This window comes from Hydra viridissima, unplaced genomic scaffold, assembly GCF_058129835.1.
Source record: "Hydra viridissima isolate aposymbiotic clone 2 unplaced genomic scaffold, HvirCarnegie_v1 scaffold_2, whole genome shotgun sequence".
Classification (NCBI taxonomy): Eukaryota; Metazoa; Cnidaria; class Hydrozoa; order Anthoathecata; family Hydridae; genus Hydra; species Hydra viridissima.
In genome coordinates this window covers 9997673-10019496 of record NW_028324301.1, presented here as the reverse complement: position 1 = coordinate 10019496, position 21824 = coordinate 9997673, and the positions used below count along the sequence as shown (strand labels likewise).

General features: G+C 31.2%; 1 protein-coding gene across 1 annotated transcript; it reads left to right on the top strand.

Annotated features, from left to right (window-relative positions):
• Positions 1-13981: 13981 nt before the first annotated feature.
• LOC145181623 (uncharacterized) lies at positions 13982-20118 on the top strand. Its single transcript, XM_080056759.2, has 6 exons — positions 13982-16149; positions 16554-17325; positions 18114-18199; positions 19170-19375; positions 19482-19636; positions 19742-20118. Exons 1-6 carry the CDS (start codon positions 15994-15996, stop codon positions 19753-19755), a joined length of 1389 nt encoding a protein of 462 aa, XP_079912885.2. The 5' UTR covers positions 13982-15993; the 3' UTR covers positions 19756-20118.
• The last annotated feature ends 1706 nt before the right edge of the window (positions 20119-21824 follow it).

Sequence of the window (21824 nt, the reverse complement as noted above, 5' to 3'; positions counted from 1 at the left end):
GAATTTACCCATAAGCGTATTTGTCTTATCGATGATATGTTTATATTTGAGTAAAAACATTTCCATAGCCAAGTTGAACCTGTGAGAGGCACATCCTATTAATGGAACATTGCACAGATTTGCAAGGGCCTTATTTGTTTCACAGTTGTCACCTATTAAAGATGTTACGTTAGTCATATTTTTGCGAAGAATATTTTGAAGAACCCATGATAAATATTCAAAGTGGGCTTTTGCTGTAAACTCTGTTTCATTTCCTATAGGTGAAAAGGCAATTAATGCAGTACTGTACTCATTTTCACTGGCATTATTAGGATATGATACAAACAATGCCACATAGTGCGTACTTCCGTTTGACCATCCATCAAAAATAATTGCGAAATTTTCTGGAACTATGTTAGCAATTTCTACTTCAACCTTTTTAGTCAGCAAATTCATGTACTTTTTCATGGTTTTTATGGAAATATTTTCTAATTTAGAGTATTTTTGCGTGAGAGAGTTTTCTACAAATGAAAATGGTTTAAGGCCACAAGTCACCCATTCTATCCATGAATACATATTGTCGGCACTCTTTGGTATTATTGGTCCTGGAATATGAGTAAAACCACTAAACTGTGTAATCGGCTGTTGTGTTGAAGTTGAAGAAGTATTATATTCTATATATTCTGGATGCATACTTTTAACATGATTAAATAAATTGGTCCATCCTGTCCCAGTTTTCTGGCGTAGTTTTTTTCCGCACTTACAGGTCCAATTACTGTCATTAGCTTCATCTTTCTTGAAGTAAATATTGACTATTTCTTTTGTATTCATTGTTAGCGAGATTTATAAAAATCCTAAAAAGGATTTTTTTTACTTTATGTCCACATATAAACATAATTAATAGCACAATTGAAATGAAAATGCGTATACATGCGTATTATTGGTTATGCGTCAATCTATCCTTAACCTTATATGCGTATACAGCTCGAAATATTTATACATGCGTATTATTGGTTATGCGTCATTCTATCTTTAACTTTTTATGGTTAAAAACAGTGCTAAACTAAAAATTACATAAAAGTATAATATAATCTCGGTAAATAATATTAATGGCAAAATTATCAATTAATTGCAATTCTGACCCAATTAATTAATTGGTTTAAAAAATATTTTCAATCAATTAATTGGTATTAAAAATCTTTCAATCAATTAATTGCAATCAATTAATTGCAATTAATTGTTTGCCCAATTAATTTTTCCCAGCCCTTGGAGTTACGTGTTCATTTTATTCATTTATAACCAAGACACCCATTTTGGCATCGTTGTTTTTCCCTGCCAATCCTGCTCTCTTTGATAATTTAAAATAATTTAAAGCACGGAATGTTTTGGGATTTTTTTAATTTCATTTTGTTGTTTTTGTTTTTGTTTTTTCTGATATATTATTTAACCACAATTTTGCTAATCAGTCTTTTAAGATATTGCTTACGTCGAGATTCTCACAGTCTAAGATTTGCTCTGGTTCTGATTCCTAGCTGCTAATGTCGTCTTGAGGCAGTTGATCAAAAAAAGGTTTGTTTCAGTGATGATTACTCAGCATCGCAGGTATTAATTATTCGAAAACGCACCGAACAACAAGATTTCTGTCATTCTTTCTGTTACAACTGGTTGAACCCGTGAAGGAAAATTTTCCCACCAACAGAATATTTAGGGAGGAGGGGAGCCCACATACATCATTCCCTCCTATCGCAAAGTTAGATTTATTTTTTTTTATCTCCTATTTTAAACGTTGAGAGAAAGTTTTTGATTTTTTTCTAAAAGTAACAATTACTTAAAACTTTAGCTTTCCTTTTTAAAGAAATAATAACTTACTTTAAATAATTTATATTTAAACAATTATTTAGAAAAAAATTTGAAAAATAAAATATATTCTAAAAGTAATCTTACTAAAATTAATAACTCATTTTCTCCCAACTTAAAATGGGAGATAAAACAAAATAATTCTAACTTCGCGCTACGGCGTTGATTTATTTGCTCGCTCCATGTACAGGGGGGGCAAGAAATATTGTGACATCCAACAATGTCAGAAACCGTCTCGTGTATTAACAATACAGTTAATGTTATAATTGATATAATTAGTATTCATTAAATAAATATAAATTGTCGTAAAAACCTTTTTACTTGTAGAGAATTAATTTATAGTTTATCTTCCGTTTTATGGATGCATGAGATTATGGATGCAAGAGATTAGTATCATTTGAATGCGAATCCCTGAAACATTTAATAACATGTCGTCTCAAAAAACGTTTTATTTATAATAAAACGTTTTTTGAGACGACATGTTATATCAAATATTCTAAACACATTTTGTGCGTTCAAGTATAATTGATATGACCAAAACGGATTATTGTCTGATTGTTACAACTAATCTTCTCTGCATGCGGTATCTCTAAGTATGTAGCTTCTGCTGATACGTTTAAGAAAATAATGAAAATATTTGCCGTTAGCATTTTACTATTACTTTCGGTTTTCAATACGAGTATTTTCTGAGCGATGTCTCTTCAAGAGCCTACTCAAGATCGCTGCGTGTCAAAACAGTAGTAGACGCGTAAAAGAGCGCATGCTAGTAAAGATGCAACCTAATATAGTTGCGGAAGCATTTAATAAAAGAACTCATTTGAAGCGTGTTGATAAGTTGATAAAACTATAACAGCTCCAAGGGCTGGGAAAAATTAATTGGGCAAACAATTAATTGCAATTAATTGATTGCAATTAATTGATTGAAAGATTTTTAATACCAATTAATTGATTGAAAATATTTTTTAAACCAATTAATTAATTGGGTCAGAATTGCAATTAATTGATAATTTTGCCATTAATATTATTTACCGAGATTATATTATACTTTTATGTAATTTTTAGTTTAGCACTGTTTTTAACCATAAAAAGTTAAAGATAGAATGACGCATAACCAATAATACGCATGTATAAATATTTCGAGCTGTATACGCATATAAGGTTAAGGATAGATTGACGCATAACCAATAATACGCATGTATACGCATTTTCATTTCAATTGTGCTATTAATTATGTTTATATGTGGACATAAAGTAAAAAAAATCCTTTTTAGGATTTTTATAAATCTCGCTAACAATGAATACAAAAGAAATAGTCAATATTTACTTCAAGAAAGATGAAGCTAATGACAGTAATTGGACCTGTAAGTGCGGAAAAAAACTACGCCAGAAAACTGGGACAGGATGGACCAATTTATTTAATCATGTTAAAAGTATGCATCCAGAATATATAGAATATAATACTTCTTCAACTTCAACACAACAGCCGATTACACAGTTTAGTGGTTTTACTCATATTCCAGGACCAATAATACCAAAGAGTGCCGACAATATGTATTCATGGATAGAATGGGTGACTTGTGGCCTTAAACCATTTTCATTTGTAGAAAACTCTCTCACGCAAAAATACTCTAAATTAGAAAATATTTCCATAAAAACCATGAAAAAGTACATGAATTTGCTGACTAAAAAGGTTGAAGTAGAAATTGCTAACATAGTTCCAGAAAATTTCGCAATTATTTTTGATGGATGGTCAAACGGAAGTACGCACTATGTGGCATTGTTTGTATCATATCCTAATAATGCCAGTGAAAATGAGTACAGTACTGCATTAATTGCCTTTTCACCTATAGGAAATGAAACAGAGTTTACAGCAAAAGCCCACTTTGAATATTTATCATGGGTTCTTCAAAATATTCTTCGCAAAAATATGACTAACGTAACATCTTTAATAGGTGACAACTGTGAAACAAATAAGGCCCTTGCAAATCTGTGCAATGTTCCATTAATAGGATGTGCCTCTCACAGGTTCAACTTGGCTATGGAAATGTTTTTACTCAAATATAAACATATCATCGATAAGACAAATACGCTTATGGGTAAATTCAAAAATTTAAAGCTAGCCGGAAAACTCCGTTTGTTGACTTCTCTTTGTGCTATTCAAAGAAACACAACACGATGGTCAAGTACTTCAGAAATGATAAAACGATATTTTCGTCTTAAGCCATTTTTCACCCAAGGGAACTTCGATAAAATGCCCGAGCTAATAGATTACATGTTGTCTGCCAGGGAAGAAAATGATCTTCAGTTGCTAAACGAGACTCTACAAAAATTTAACTCAGTAACCATTGCACTTCAAAGAGAATCAATTGACATTTCAGAAGTAAGAATTTTATTTAATGAAATAATTAGACACGATGTTAATATGGGTACCTATTTATCTTCAAATGCAGATATTATTCATTCTAAAACATTTGAAAGTGCGCTAGTTAAAATATTGGACAACAGAGAGCACGAACTATTTTTAAATGAAAAGGAAAGTGTAAATAAACTTCTAAAGCAATCTGAGATCACGCCAGTTAGTATTGATCATGATTTGGACTTTGCTTCTAAGCTGCTAAAGAAAAGAAAATTAGAAAAAATGTCTTCGGATTCAAGATATGTGAATTGCAAGTTTCTGGTGCCAACGTCAAATATTGCGGAAAGATTTTTCAGTGCTGCAGGTTACGCAATTGGCCATTTGAGACATAATATACTTCCATCCAATCTTGAAATGCAAATGTTTTTGTGTGTTAACAAACGATTATGGGACAGGAAAATGCTCTCAGATATTATGATGAATAATGAAAATAACTGATTGTTTTAGTGACTTACTCTTCAAATAAGTTTTGGTTTTCAATTTATTTTTTATGAGTTCTTAGTAAAGACGTACTTTAAACTGGAATTATACATTACAATGTAATGTACAATTCAAGTTTAAAGTACGTTATTACTTTATATATATGTAATGATTGCATGTATATATTTAAAGTAATAACCCAACAATATTAATCTTTTAAGTATGATATTTAATAAAAAATGATAATTTTATGTTCTGTTTTTAAAATTTTTAGACATTTTTAAAAACCAATAATTAATTGCAATTAATTGGAAAAATTGATTGAACTGTTCAAAAATTGCAATTAATTGATTGCACTGAATAATAATTGCAATTAATTAATTGGTAGTATATTTTTAAACAATTAAATTGCAATTAAATTTTCCCTGCCCTTGCGTAACTCAGTAACTTGAGGATTGCAACTATAAATCAGGGGGTAAGTAAGTTTTTAAATAAAACTGCTTTCAATTAAAAATGTTTAAAATCAAAGGCTGCTAAATTCTTCAAACACAAAATTCCTTTTTTCTCATATTTAGAAAAAGTGGACTATTGGGGTCTTTCCCTGTAGTCTTCAAATAGTTGACATTTCACATTTAATATGGTAGTTGTACTGAAGTTGTATTTTATTATATAAAAAAAACCAAGATCATCTCTGCGTTGAACACGGACAAAATGTTTAGTTGTATCTTTTATTCAACATCTGTTTAAGCTGATTAAAAGTGTTTATGGAAAGATTATCTTCTAAACCTGGCCTTTGCCTGACTGACAACGTGCTGCTAAACGTCTAAACCTGATCTTTTTCCCTTTGACTACCATAGTGTACTTTATAACTGGGCTATTCACCGTGCGGATGACGTCAAAAACTGAAGGTGATTATTTTGTATTTCTAAATTATCTTTGTAATAAACATTGGTCGTTAATGCGGTGTCACAAATTGCAACAAGAATTATGATAAAAGTAAGCCATATGTTTTTTCCCAGAACTACTTCAAGATCTCATAAAAAAACTAGAAATTTCAACCTGACTTTCAACTTGACAAGTTGTCTACGTTCAATTTAAAAGATGTTATAAAATTGTTTAATGATTTGAAAAACAAACATATTCAACTGCAATTTTAATGGAGTTGATATATTTTTTAATAATAAAACAGAAAATCAAGTATTGATTTAATCATTAAAGTTCTTCCTTAATACAGGTGTGCGATTGTTTGTTCTGAAAATAAGTAATAATTTCCAGTATCAATCATTTCATTGTGGGGTCCAATGTATAAACTCTCTCACAAAACTGAATTACCATAATGAATAGATAGTATACTTATAAGATATGTAGAAATAAAAATTATTCAACAGCAACTTTTTTTAATCGGTGATAAATTTGTAACCGATAACAAAAACATTCTGTTTAAACAATCGTATGACAATAGACAAAAAATGGCATTCTTCTATTAGACGAAGTTTATGGTAAGACTATTTTGCAGTAACAAAAGGAAAAGTGTTTAGAAAAACAGTTACCAATCCAAGTGTTCTTGTTAATACCAATTTGAGTTTAATGGTGATAACTTTGTTTGGTGGACCCAAACTTTTATACAACATGCTTCTTGTGCGTAAAATCGATTCATATTTTCTATTTGAACAAACTAGCCGTAAACTCTGCCGTAAAAACAGCAGGTGGTTATGTTGAATCTACAGTTTGTGTGGTTATAGGGTAAATCAGGCATTTTTCAAGAAAGTTGAGACAAATAGTGTACCTTGGCAAACAAAAGAGAAGCAGTTTGGAAAACTCAGGTCAGTATCAGATTGTACATATTTTACCATTGAACAAAAATTACTTAAGAAAGTTGGCATTGTGAAAGCAAAACTACTTTCTCCATTGGACAATTATGGTGTTAGTCTTGATTTTATTATATCTTGGTTTTTTTTTGAAAGATGTGGTTTTTACTTAAGTAAAGAATAATGTTTGATATTTGATAACTGCAGGCCGACAAAGAAAACCTTTTTTTTTTTTTGGTGCCTCGGATATTTAAACTAATTATCGTATTTTCATTTTAGTGCTGATTCCAAATCTGCAATCCTTTTTCTTTTGAAAAAGATCTTACAAGATCTCAAAATCTTTAGAATTAAATCCCTAACTTTAACAAAAAAAAAAAAGTTATTCAAAAGTCAACCTGAGTTGTTTACAAAAAATTCACCTCCAGTTTATGTCAACCTGAGTTTTTTACAAAAAATTCACCTCCAGTTTATGTCAACCTGAGTTTTTTACAAAAAATTCACCTCCAGTTTATGTCAACCTGAGTTGTTTGCAAAAAATTCACCTCCAGTTTATGACCTCCTTAGCACAGTGGTTAGGCCTGTTATAAAGTACGCAAACAACTAAAGCTTTTTTAACGGCAAATTAGATGCCTGTAATTTTTATGGTCTGATGCGTTCAGAATTTGAAGTCCTCCTTACCGCATTTCCAGTTTTCACACATGAGCATTCCAGCTATTCTGGTTTTCCACCTTTAACACCATCCACCAAAACTAAAGGAACACTTTTTGAAATTTATAAAAAAGTTATAGTATGGTTTCTCTACAATTTTGAATTCAAGACAAAAAAACAATGATTTTGATCAAATATAGTCTATAGACATCTTTTTTTGAATTTGCAAGATTATAGTCTAAGCATTCTATGTAAGATAAATAGACATTTATACAGAAATATAAGAAAAATAAATTACAGAAAGAAAAAACATATTTTTTCTTTCAACTCCAAAACTAAAAAAAAAAAATTTTTAGGAATGTATTATCAGAAGCATATCAGATCAGTAATTGATGGCATCGATTGTTCTTAATAACCTCAGTACAACAATGAGGCGTAGACTCTATGATAAGATTGTCAACTTGAACTTGTTTTATATGTAACCAGGAAGTTTGAAGTTCCTAAAACAATTCTTCAGTTATAAAACAATTCTTCAGTTATAAAACAATTCTTCAGTTATAAAACAATTCTTCAGTTATAAAACAATTCTTCAGTTATAAAACAATTCTTCAGTTATAAAACAATTCTTCAGTTATAAAACAATTCTTCAGTTGTAAACTCTTAATAGCAATTAGGTCAGGAGATTGCACAGAGCATTGCATTGCAGTAATTTTATTTGTATCAAAACATGCTTTAACGAGTTTTAATTGATGTTTGGGATCATTATCCTGCTGGAATGTTCACCGTAGATGCATATTTTCATCTACAGAAGGTAATAATTAATTCTCAGGATTTGAATTACGTATGTATTTGTTTGTTTTACCTTCTCTGCGATAGAGTTTTACAATTTTTATACTGTTTTCAGGGCCTTCGAGAGGGGGGTGGGGGCACAGGAGGTAAATTGACCCGGGTGCCAAGTTTGATGGGGGGTTGAACAACCCGTCACAACTTTTTTTTTTTACAGTTAATAAAAAAGATTTTAATTAATGACAATGTGAAATCTGATTAGTTTTTGGACCCAATATGTCAAGTGCTTACAAGGGAGATCAAGCTTTAATAAGCAAAATCATTGGGAGGCTCACACCAGCAAAATTCAGACTGTAGCGCTCACAGTCTGAATTTTGCTGGTGTGTACTCAGTTAAATCAACCATTTAGATCAAAGTATCCTTTCGAAATGTTGAATCTTTGTATGTATTTTTTAGTGTTCGATGGAAGATACTCACTGAAGCCCGACGGAAGATCCTCACTGAAGCGGGAAGAATTTCACTAAAAGACTTTCAATGACAAGATGGAGCTCCCGTATCGACACCATCAAACCACCTGGTAAGAGGCCAAGAGATTTAATGGCAGCTCTTAAAAATGCCATGAAAAAAACATATATCTGACCAGTGAGCAGCTCAGCCAAGCGAGAGCCTTTGAAAAATGGTGATCATCTTTTAAGTTTGTATTGCTGAGTACAATTTGGTACAAAACCCTTACTGTTGTTAACAACATTAGTCATCTTTTACAATCTGAAACCATTACAATCAATGATGAGCTACTTTTGATTGGACAGCTGCTGAAGATCTTAAACGGATTAGGGACTCTTGGTTGCAGATTTTCCAAGAGGCTGTTGCTGGACCTCTAGGATTCGAAACTGAACTCGCTACTAAAAGAAAGCGTAAACAGAAGCACATTCACGATGCGACATCAAACACAGTCCATTTCCATGACATTTAAAAGAAAGAATTCGAATTGAACAATTTTATTATTGTTTTAAATAGTCTGATCCAGCAGATTGATTCAAGATTTGAGGCGAGCTGGATGGTTGGTGACATGTTTTCATTCATCTGGTTGGATAATGATGAACTTTCCATTCAAAAAAACAAATTTTGCGAGCTTGCACGGTTTTGTCCAAGAGATGTGAACAAAAAGGATCTCATTGAAGAAGTTTGCCGCTTTAAAACTGCCCACAAAAAAATTTTAAGCAAGGAAATCCAATGCAGCGACTCAACCAAATCTTCGAGAAAAAGCTTGAACGTCTTTTTCCGTACATTTGCATCATACTCCGGATTTTCAATACTATTCCTGTGTCAGATGCTGAGGTTTTACTGAGCGATTGTTCAGTAAATTGAAGATTGCAAAAAACTCTCTCCATTCGACCATAGGCCAGGATTGCGTTACTGATCTTTTGATCATTTCGATTGAAGAAAATTTGGTAAAAAAGGTGAGCTACGACAATGTCATCGATAATTGGGTGGCCAGAAAAGCTCGAAAAATTCATTTTTAAGCACCTCACTCACCTCTCTAAAAGTTTTCGTTGTTTTTTCTTTCACTTATTGGTTTAAAACTAATATGTGGATTTAAATGTCAGTTTTGATTAGTGAACCGTCTCTTAATCCAGAGAATTGATAGTAACGCAATTGATAGTAATGTTGAGATTTGCTAAATTGTCCCACATTACTACTAATTTTTTACATAAATACTAAGCCCTCCTCGGCCCATGACGCAATATGTAAATGATTGGATATTGCTATTACAGATTTTAGCGTAGCAGTTGATGTCAAGAATTAAGAGTTTAAATAAGGAACATCACATTTCTTTAATGACGAACTATTTTTAATTTCTTCATGATTAAAGTAGATCAATTACAGCTTAAAATAAATGTTAAAAATTATGCCAACTTTGATGTAGGACAATTTAGCAAATCTCAACATACTTTTTTATCCAAAACATAAATGTACGTCATGAAAACCGTCCAAAAGCGTTGAATTATGTAACTTTATTGTTTATGCTGAAAAATAACACCTTTTAACGTGAACGAAATGACCTTTGAAAAAAATAAATGACACCAAACATAACTCTAAAACTGCTCACATTGAGTCATTCGGACTTGTTGTGAGCACTCTCTAGTCCTCAATGTGATCATAGTGCTCACTAAAAGGTACCGCCTCTGAAAATATTATTCAGCAAAAAAAAAAAACGTTATTAAAAAGTAAAATACAATCTCATTTATTTACAGTCACTGAAAAAAAAAACATTTGTTCAGCCTCATGGGTGAGTAACTCTTCAGTTATCCTTCCTGTTTTATGGGCTCTTCCAACTGCACCTGATGAGGATTACAAGGGAGTCAAGGTCTCATCTTGATACTTGGAAAAGTTATCTTGGTAAGTAATAAGTGGTAATTCATAAGCGATAAATCAATTGCCAATCATGATAAACAAGAGTAACTATTTGAACTCCTGATGTTTGAGACGATCGAGGCAAAGCATAAAAACAGATAAACATGGATGGCATGTAACATAGAGTATGACAGCGTCAATGGCATTTGTGATCAAATATCTAAACCAAATGTACTAATATACTAATCATAGCAAGATTAGAGTGAGGATACACTTCAAGGCTTCTCTAAAACTAGTCTGTTGATTTTTTAAAATTGATAAATTGTAAATGGATTGATTACAATTTTTAATTAAAAAAAAATTAAATTTTTGTTGTTTTTTTTAAATTTCACCTCCTGAACTGTTTATTATCTTGACCAGTATTTCTTTAAAAGATGCTTAAGATATTAAATGATGTGTGATTTTAAACCTTTATTAAGTTTGTTAACTACTTTTTTTAGACATTCCGAAGAGAAGCTTTCAAGGCTTGCACTCGACAACTCAAGTCTACTTAATAGAACAGTCGTATAAATTTAGTGTTAAGATTTGTGGCTGGGAATACTGGGGTAGTAATCATTCTCTGAAATTCCGAACAAAATGGTTATGAATTTCCTTCCAAATGAAGTGAAAAGACAGATTCTATGCAAACTAAAGCGGAGATTGTGACAAAACTGCACTCGAAGCCTGTCTTTTTTCTCAAAGCTTTTTGCTGTTGAAAAATAAAAAGCGAACAATTGTAAATGGCCGCATTTTCGATCGATTTTGATTAATAGGGGTAAAAACGCTGACGGACTAAATAGTGCTCCCAAACTTAACAGTCACATGTAAACTCAAATATATTTATTGAAGTTAATTTAGATTATATTTGTAATAGTGAATACATAAAAAAAATCTATTGTATATGTTTGTCAATATGATTTTTCAACTGTTGTGGTCCATTTTATTGCTTAAAAACATGGTTGCAATTTTTTATCTGTAGAACTGTATTTTTAAAAAACTAAGACGCAACTGTGAAGAAATACTAAGACGCAATATTTAGGAGTTGTCTCTCAGAGCATTTAAATGTTTTGCTTTAAAAGATTACAAAGCAATAAAAAACGTGGTAATAAATTTAAAAAAGTACTTCTTATAAAATTATTCTTTTGATAAATTAATTTAAAACTATAAGTATTTTTGCCAAAGTTATTTTTACTTAAAGGTTGTTGTTGTGGCTACTTGAAGAAAATATATGCCAGTTCTTTTTATCCTCTCGTTAATTTTTTATTGTAAATTAAGAACATTGTCCCCTTCTGCCTGATAGTAAAATGATAGTGAAGTGTCTGTTTAGCTTTTCATTTGTAGAACTGTTTCAAATGATCATTTTCCTATTTATGTGAATTCTTTGAAAGCGGAAAAAAAAAACGCTTCGGCTGCACCAGAAGGCACCCCTTTTCCCCTCTTCCCTCCTTCCCCCGATTTGAGTTTGTAGTCATCTTTTTAAGTGATCGGTGTTGTGTTGTGGGGGAGGTGGGGGGGGAGGATGAGATGCCAATTTAAAAAGTAAAAAGTTGAAACAATATATAATATTTTAAATGGATGACAAAAACTTATTAGCTTGGTTCGAATTCAGGATTTATTTGGCATTTGAGTATTTAGTGCATAAAATCAGCAGTTATTGCTTTTTTATTATTTTGAAATCACTAATCATTTTAAAAGAAGAAAATAATGCAAATTAGTCATACTTTTTAGTCTAATTTCAACATAATGTTTCAAATATTTATTTATTTTTTTTGTCGAATATGCATTCATTTTGAAATGATGAAGAATTGGCAAGAAAACTTGCTTTTGAATAAATGTTCTGATTTCATTACAATTAAAATCCAGATTAATTTATTTCATAAATTTTTCTTATTTCATTTTATCAAATTTTTTATTTGGAGGGGGGGGGGGGGAGAGGTAGGTAAAAGGTAGAGATATCAAAGTAGATATAGCTCTGAGCCCCAAAATCTTGTTCACAACCATGATAGATCTGCTAAATTTTGCTTTAGATCTCTATCACTGAGGAAAGAATCAGTAGACATCCTCTGACGCTTAAATGGATATTTTGAACAGTTTTGTTATTTGCTTTTATCATCAGTCATCAGAAATCCAGTTTATCCGATGTATACTACTTCATTTAATCTAAGAAAAAACTTCCTGAGTAAAATAAAATTTGTCACAGTGAAGGAAAACAATGATTTGTACAAACGTTTCATAATAAAAGATGATTTGCACAACGATATTTATACAAGTATTTCATAACCTGACACAACAACTGAAAGGTTATCCACATACTCTTTGGTTATCAATTCATAGCATTTTCACTAGCTTTCTGTCCAAATGCAAAGCCAAATCGACAGATACTTTAAGCTCCGGTCTTGGATTTCTTGTTACAGTAGCTCGATCACCAGCATTTACGTTGAATTTTTTTATGTTCACAGAATTTTTGTAAATATTTTTCTTCAACTGACTGATATTGAACTCATATTCTTTTAACATAAATTATGTTCTGTGCATAAATTATCAACAAATAAGAAGGAGAACTTCATCTTTTGGAACTGCATCAAACGAATTATCAATTGTGATTAGTAATATATCTTTTTTCGAGTCGTATACTGTGGCTTTTTTATCTAGAGACTCTTCTACACAATACTAAGTTAACGGTAGACGGTAAATAGAATTTGGATGGCTATAGCAACTTTCTTCATCAACTTTTTTCTCAACACATGCAAAAAGAATTTTAAGTGCATGGATACAAAAGATAGATTTCATAAAGATACCTGGTATTCATTTTTGGTTTATAATGGTTTTTAAATATAGTGAATCTCATGCAATTATTACTTTGTGGAGATTAAGTACGAATTTAATGACATTCACTAGTTTCTGGCGCTTTTTAAATTTTATTTTTTTAATAGTCGTCCTGTTCTTTCCACTCAAAAAAAGCCTGCAAATAGCTTGAATTTTATCTCGATAGTATTTCAATCTGATTCGCTAGATTCACTATCAAATCTGATTAAGCCCTAGAAATGATCAAATGTCAATTTCGAAAAAAATCGATTTCTTCCCCTTTGAATTTAGCCGCTCTGATATAATTAACGCGATATTTAAACGCGATATTTTTAACGCGTCAAGAACATTGACAAGGTTTAGTCAGCAGATTTTATTAAAAAATGATTACCAAAAAAATCATCACTTATATAGAGAAAAAAAAAAAAATGCATTGAGAATTGCGACAACGAAACCTTACTGACTAATTTTTTGTATTCATCGTAAAGATTAAAACGAGATTATGACGAACATGATGCAAGGGGGTTTTTATGATTTTTAAGAAGGCATGGGGGTGACGTATTTTACTTGCTAAGGCAACTGCTTATGTAATTCTTTTGAAAATGCTATCAATAACAATTACAGAAAGTTTGACATATTGTCGGAGATAGCTAACAAATCAGAGCCAAAACAGCTGATATAATTTCAAAAAAGCTGATAAATAATGGCAAACGTTATTTACATGGCTGAATAACTAAACAATAAAGCACAGTTCAACGTAACTCTTTGAGCAATATCTTTTACTTAAGCAAACTTTCTGGCAAATTTTTAAGCAAACAAAAGGGAAAGCCCTAAATAACTTCCTACATTTTTATTTCCGTGCGTAAAACAAGAAACTAATGAAAACGTTAGGCCTAGAAGTTCAGCGATTACAGTTAAAAAGTAATTTGTTGCGTGCTAAGTTTGTGTTTATTAAAATAAATGTTTTGCTAATGTAGAAACGAAAAAAATCAAACATTGTCGAGTATCGAAAAAAAATCTTTTCTGAACTTTTTTGATCAGTGGAATAAATATATCATTTTACCGCACATTTTTTGGATTATTTGAATGAAAGGTTTCCGAGGGGTTCGAAGGAAAAAGATGGCACTGATAAGGTTATCACACTTAAACGAATGTTAATTAATTTAAGATTTAGTCTAGTTATTAAAATTAAAATATCGTATGCACATCCGGTGTTGCATAATATAATAAACAGTTTGTTAATTCAAGGAAAACTGTTAAAAATTTTTCTTTATTCTTATCTTTCGATAATTACTTACCGAACAAAATAACTTTAGCGAAGTATTTTTTTTGAATAGTTAAGAAATTTCTACTTTTCCATCTTAAAAAACGATTCTTTTTTTTTTTTAGCTGTATAAATGAATAGAGATATTGCTTGTTATTTACGAAAAATTACTATTTTTAATTGCGCAATTACCAAACATTTAGCAGTTCAGTTTGAATGGATACTTTTTAAAATGAGAATTGTTAACAAATAATTTTTTTTTTTCAAAGAATGTATGGCCCATTTTGAAACAGACAAACTCAGCTTTCAGCAACCAATATATTTTTGATGACCAATATATTTTTGGGGACCAATATATTTTCTAATGCTTATTTCAATAAAAATTTCATAAGAGAAAGTGCAACTATCCATGCATGGGCTGCTTTCTGCAATTCGTATAGTTTAAAAAGATCACATTGCATTACAATGCTAGAACATAACACTCGGCACCATAGTATGATATGTTTTTTATTTATTTCTATTGACTGTGCCAAATCTTTTGCTCGTTCGGTAGATTTTTTTAGTGTTTACTTTTTTTTAAACTGTTGTTGTTCTTGTCGATAGACTTTTTTGTTGTAAATAAAAGCACGTTCTGTTAATGACATAAACTAATTAGAAACTTTTGGAATAACTACTTTGTTTCTTAGAAAGATTACAGAGTAATAGCATATTAAGAAGAATTACGAGATAACAAAAAATTCGCTTTCAAATCGGAGGAGAATGTGTTCGTTAGGTTAGACGATATGTCTAGCCTGTGTATTATTTATTACCTGAAGTAAAATTGAAAGCGGGCTTTTTTCAGACTGAAAAAAATAAATCCCATTGTGTTTATTTATTTAAACAACTGGTAATACTGATTTTTTGAAGTTTCTAGCTCTCGACTTTTTGATCGTTTTACGCGCGATAGTTCGGCAAGAACTTCACGGGCTTGGCTTTTTCAAAAACAAACCAAGCATGGTTTTGCTTACTTGCCGTGTTAAAATTATGAATGATTTGCCGAGTAAATACGGCAATAAGGCTTGAAATAAAGCTCTATAAAGTTACAGACAAACTTTAAATACCTTTCTAAATATTATCGCGTATCTTAGAAGCCCGTTTTTAACAAACTAGCGTAATTTGTTTTTCCTTTGTTCGTTTTTAACTTCATTCATTGCTCTTCTAAACAAAGAAATGCAAGGAACACCCGCAAATCACTTGTTATTTATCACTTTGTGCAACAACCAATTTTCATTGGTTGTAATTTATAAAAAGCACTCTTATTGGTCGGAGCTAATCTTTAGTCTTTTATAGCAACTTTTAAGTCATTCTCCAAGAACAAAAAAAGTTTAGAAAAGGTTTTTGAAGTTGTAGTTTTGTTTCGTGAGCGGGAATTTTATTAAAAGATTCTTTTATAAATTATTTAACGGTTATTTGGATACTCAAGTGGATTTGTTTAAATATCGATTTAACGTGCTCTAAAACAGCTTTTATAGGGGTTTAAAAAGAATTGAAAAAAAAGTAAAAAAAGTATATGCTTATATGGTTTTTTGTAACAACTAGAGATATTTTAGACTTGATAAATATATTGAGCCTAAAAAATGATGTTAGACATGGAAAAAATGGATGTAGATCTATCTATTGTAAAGAAAGAGAGACTTGAGTTAGAAGATTATGGTCAAAACAACGGAAACATTCTTGACAATTTTATAACTGAACATGATTATCACGATTTTCCTCAAAGTGTTCCAAATGTGGTAAGATTATTCTTTACTTTTTAAGCTTTTTCTAAACAATAAGTAATGCAAATAAAAATGAGTTTTATTTTCGGTTCGATTTTCTCGCGCTATATTTTTACTTATCAAAAGCATTTACGAGTTTAAAAAAAACCTTTTTTTATAGTTAAGTTACTCTTAATAAAATTATTTTTTAATAACGAAAGTTAATTTTAGAAAAACATTCTAAAAGTATGTTAATATGCAAAATTTTCATAACAGTTAAGTAAATGATTCCAGTATGATGCAATTGACTAACAATCGTACGATCCCCATAATATTGGCTAATGATATGGGAGCGCACTCCCGCCAACATAAAGGCAGGAACATTTAGAACGGAATTAATTCTATCAAAAATAATAGACTCCGCTTTATAATTGTTTTAGCAATGCATCGGTGACGAAGATGTAAACGTAGACTGGCTTTCAAGTTTCTTTGACGAGCCTTTACACGATCACATGTCTGGTTTGAATCCTCCTCTGACAGACCTCATTTCCAACACTTCAAGCTCAAATTCGAAGCTAACATTTATATCTGGCGATAACGACGATTTGTGTTTAGACTCTATGCCGACCTTTTCTGAAAGTTACACTAATGGCGTCGGTTTTAACGTACCCAGCAGCTTGAAACCTCCGATCTCCACTTCATCTCCAGCTCTCCGCAATTGCAATCCATTATTGTCCCAAACCAAAGAAGAAACCCTCACTGAAAACGATATAACCGTGGAAGACGCTCAAATTAAAAAAGATCAAATTCTTGTTAAACCAACTCAAAACATTGAAGTTGATAAACAAATCACAAAAAATGACAACCAGCAAAAACTTTTCTTATTTATGAACACGCCGGAGAATCGGGTCAAATTAGCTGGCACAAACTTTAATATTATAAACGCAAATTTGTTAAGCAAAATATCAGGTCAAAATAATGATAAATCCATGAACGTTATTCAACTTAAGAAATGCATAAAGTTAAACAACGTCGTAAAGTGCAACCCAACAACGACGAACGCTGCGTCGATCGCTGCCGTTGAGAACAAATCTTTAACCACAACACCAAAAATTATACTTAACAAAAACAACGGTATAACGGATATTTTGCAATCCAGCTTGTTACAAGGAATCATAAAGAAAGAGCCGGAAAATATAGAAATAGATTCGGGTAATTAAATTTGTTGATTTTAGTATTGAGGTTTATTGTTGTTGTTATTGTTGTTGCTGCTATTGTAACTGCGTTGATTATAACGGATTTGGTGGTGGCGTTAGTAATATGTGGTTATTTATTGTAGTGGACATTTTGTTGTATTAATTATTTTAATATCTGCTTCATACTTGGAATGGTTTCGTAAACATTAGGTGGTTTTTTGTTTTTTTAAAATAAATGGTGAGTCATAGTTATTCCATAATCTTTCTTCATGTTTTGATTAATATAAACAGTCTATTATACTTTTAAAAGTGCAACGAAGCTGAGCGGATAATACCGCTCTCATTAACATCAATAGCATTTTTTCATCTATTTTTTTCTGACGTTGACAATTTATTTTAAAAACAAAAGGCTGACTAGATCAATTGATTTGCGTTCGTTCAAAGTTACGCAATACGTCTGACAGGTTTAGAGGTTTTCCCCAGCGAAATAATACGTGTGCTCTTGTGATGTTGGCTCGTTTTTTTGTTCCTTTTCTCGGTTTTATTTATTAAGCTGTTTAGACTAAGATATATATGGTAAATATTAGTTTCAGTGACCTGCGCTGTTTGAGCAGCTGGTCAATTTCTTATTGTTGATTTTTTTTATTGGGCGGTCGCTAATTTTTTCAATTCAATTTTTAGTATAATTTTTTTAAGCTTTTTTAAAAGTAGTTTTTATTTCTTTTCATGCTTATTTTATGTTCATTATTTTATGTTCATTACAGTAGTTTTATGTTTATGAAAAACTTTTAATGATTAATTAAGGTTACGAATCTCCTAACTCTAATGAATCACCTGGTTCACCTCCAGGTGATATCGATAAATCAAGTTATGATACCTACATTGACGTGGTGAGTGTTTTTGTTTTAATAAAGTTGTTGCTAGAATACATATAGATATATGAGCCAATTATTTATTCATAAAATACATAGATATATATGCGTCAAATATTTATTCATAAATAACTTTTAAAGTCTTTCTTTACAACTTTGTAAATATTAAAATTGGCTTGCTGTTTTTTTCTTCTCGTAAGTGTAAACAGATGATGTCATATTTAAAAAAGGTTTGTTGCTATTGGTTTAGTGGGTATGTGGGCTTTTAAACTACTAACTTTAATTGGTTTGTATCACAACAATTAGGAATCTTTGCTGTTAAATTTTCCCACTACCAAAGTTGATATCAAACGTTTTTAAATAATAAGTTCTAGTTTATTTGAGCTTTTTATTGATAAAATTTATCGAAACATTAAATTCTGAATTTAAACCTATAATAAAAAATGTTTTGTTTTTAATACTCGCTCTATATGCCAATTAATCTAAAATAGTTAGAACGTAGACAAAACAAAAAGAACTCAACGATATTAAAGTTAAGGCCCTTATGGGATTGTAGGATGTAATAGAAAAAAGTGTGCTATACCTAGATAAAAAGTACTATTAGGTTTGCTATGCTGTGGGCCTACGCTACCTCTTGCATCGGCACGGAAATGTTCTATGATAAATTTCTACTGATCTTCTTTTTACCTATAAAGTCCGAAGTAACTCATTTCTAAAACATTGACAATGGTTGTCCAGGAGTTAATGTCTTTAAAGGTTAATGACCTGTAAGATTAATGTCTTCGGGGGTAATTGTCTGTATATCCATAGCTATTTTCAAAAACATTACAGTTTGTTCCTTTTACTGTAAAATAACTTTTTGAGACGCTTATCTAAGGTAAAAAAACGTAAACATTGCATAAGTGGGTCCTGTTAAAAAATAATTAAAAAAAAAAAGATTTAAAAAATATTTTAAAAGTTTTGAAATCTTGTCTTTCTTTTGAACTAGCCTCCTCATGAGCGTCAACCATTTTATTTATCGGAAGAAGAGAAACGAACGCTAATTATTGAAGGGCTTCCTGTACCTACCTCACTTCCGTTGAACAAAATGGAAGAAAGAGCCTTGAAGAAAGTGAGAAGAAAGATAAAAAATAAAATATCAGCGCAAGAAAGCAGAAGGAAAAAGAAAGAGTATATGGAAGCATTAGAAAAAAGGTTCCTTTTACTTTTATTTAAGGTTATTTTTTGGGTTTTAACAATTTAACAAAATAAAGACGAATGTTTTATACACGAACAGCTAAAAAGATGTTTCTTTTTCTAGGGTTGATTCTTTTGCTAATGAAAACAGTTCTTTAAAAAAGAAAATGAGTAATTTAGAAGTGGCAAATCGATCGTTGATCTTGCAAGTTCAAAAGCTGCAAGCCTTAATATCCGGTAGCTCTGATAGTAAACAGAGTGCGGACATACATGCCACAGGTAAAAAAAATTTCAAAATTTTCTGTCCTTCTAACAAAACTCTTTTGAGCATTTGAGTTAATCAGATTTTTGTTTAAAAACGTTAAATAACGTTCTGTTATTTAGAAATTGTTCCTTAATTTCTCGCGTCTGCGACTGCGATCGGAGAGTTTGGAGATCATCTTAAACAGCTACAATTCAAGCTGAATTACTGCTATTCAAATAAAGGTCGTATGAATAAGCGAGAATAAAACGAGAAATAAAGCTTAGGTTAACGAAAAAAGAAGGTGATTATTATTAACTCCTTGGGTTAACAATTGGTACCGATTCAAACGCCACATTATGTCAACTATAGGTGTTGCTTTGTGGGCGTGCGTCTAGTTTTGCTCGTATTTATGAAATTAAATTGTAAATATTTAACTTTCCGAAAATTTAATTGTCAGCATTTATTTATTTGTGTTTAAATAGTTATTATTTTAAGAAATAGAAGTCGGTGGTTTGAATTTTTTTTTTTTTTTGTCTGTTTTCCTAGTGTATTCAATTAAATGTTCAGCTTTGCATTTTTTAATCTTCTGTATGGATATCCAGCTTTTAAATGGAGTGTACATTCCATTTATCAGGAAAGAGTCTTATACTCTCTACTAAAAAAGATCGTTCCATCAAATAAATTATGAGTCTCAGAAAAATGAAAAGGAGTTATTAGCAGCAGAACATTATGACTGGCGAACAGAAGTGTTAGAGTTTAAATGTCAACTGCGAAACGACATTTTAAAGGGACATCATTCGAAATCGTTATTAGTTAAAACAAATGCTTTAGAAATCTTTTAATTATAATGCTAAAATTCTTTTTTTTTATTCTAAAGTTTCACTTTTGTCCTTTTTATATCCTAAAATGGTTCTAGGCTAAAGTGTTGAACATTAAACAACATATATGACTACTGCAACTTTTGATTACCATTATTGCATCATTTGATACCATTATTGCATCATTTGATTACCATTATTGCATCATTCTTCGTGTAACAAAAGTTTACATACTTTAACGATAATTTGTCGAAATTTTCTTCTTGTTATTTTTACTTTCTTCTGAACATCTTATTTACCAGATTCTTCTCATTCTTGGCGCTCTTCAACGAGGGATCTTTTTCTATATTTTTAGGAAAAATTTACTTTGTGTGTTTTTTTAACTAAACGGCGATCATTTATTTTAAGGAGAGCGTTGAATTATGGGGCCTGTTCAATTTTTTTACTGGTTTTTTAAGATAGTTTATCCCATTACTTTGCTTTTTCGTATGACTTCTTTGTTTGCTCTGGTTAGCTGTGTTCCGGGTTATTTTTGACCTACTCGTTTCTGACTTTGAAGAGCTTTCAAATCTGGTTCGCGAGTTAGTATTTTTACCATCGTGGTCAAACGGTTTTAACGCTTGCAAAACAAGCGATTCAAGTTGCGGTGTAAAAATATTTTCGTTAGGATTTCTCCCTTTTTGGTTCAACAACGCATCGATTCTATTTCCTCGTTTTAATATATTTTTGCTATTGCGAGTTTCAACTTCGCCATCGTAATCTTTCAAAGCATGAAGATAATTTGTTTCAGGTTTTAGCTGAGTCAACTCATTCGGTCTTTTAAAGCTGTCTTTTTTATGTAATTCAGAATAAGGGGCAATAGCGTTTGGTTTGGGTGGAAGTTCTAACAAGTAATGACCTTGACCTGCATGTTGACCTGCATATGGCGGCTGCATGTTTTGAGATTTAAATAGTTGAAAATCTCGAAACCACTGATCTTTATCTACAGAATTTAAAGCTGGTTTACTGTATAGAGCACCACAGTTAACGTGGGTAGGAGGACCTTGGTCGTGTATGTGTTGCCCAGGATAGATTTCATTTGGGCACGGAAAATTTTTGATTGCAGGAGTAAGCTCAGGTATAGGTTGCATATTAATTGGTTCTATGCTCGGGTATATCTCGTTATGGCTTGGATATTGCTGATGTGGAACATAAATGACCGTTTCATGGACTTGAGCTGGTGTTTTTCGAACGTAATGCTGCAGGTTTTCATCCAGATCATCGTCATCATCAAGGATTAGAATTTTGATCTTCTTTTTCTTAGGGATAATGCTTTCAGATTTGTTGCTGATTAGTAGCTGTTCTTTTGCTTCAACTTTACCACCTTCTATAGTGTGAGTATCAGGCATAACCGGAATTGGTGTTA

Excerpts from the sequence above, each read along its gene's own strand:
- LOC145181623 (XM_080056759.2), top strand. The coding sequence starts at position 15,994 with ATGATGTTAGACATGGAAAAAATGGATGTAGATCTATCTATTGTAAAG. Across the intron at positions 18,200-19,169 it reads ATGATACCTACATTGACGTG|CCTCCTCATGAGCGTCAACC; the intron begins GTGAGTGTTTTT and ends CTTTTGAACTAG. Across the intron at positions 19,376-19,481 it reads ATGGAAGCATTAGAAAAAAG|GGTTGATTCTTTTGCTAATG; the intron begins GTTCCTTTTACT and ends TTCTTTTTCTAG.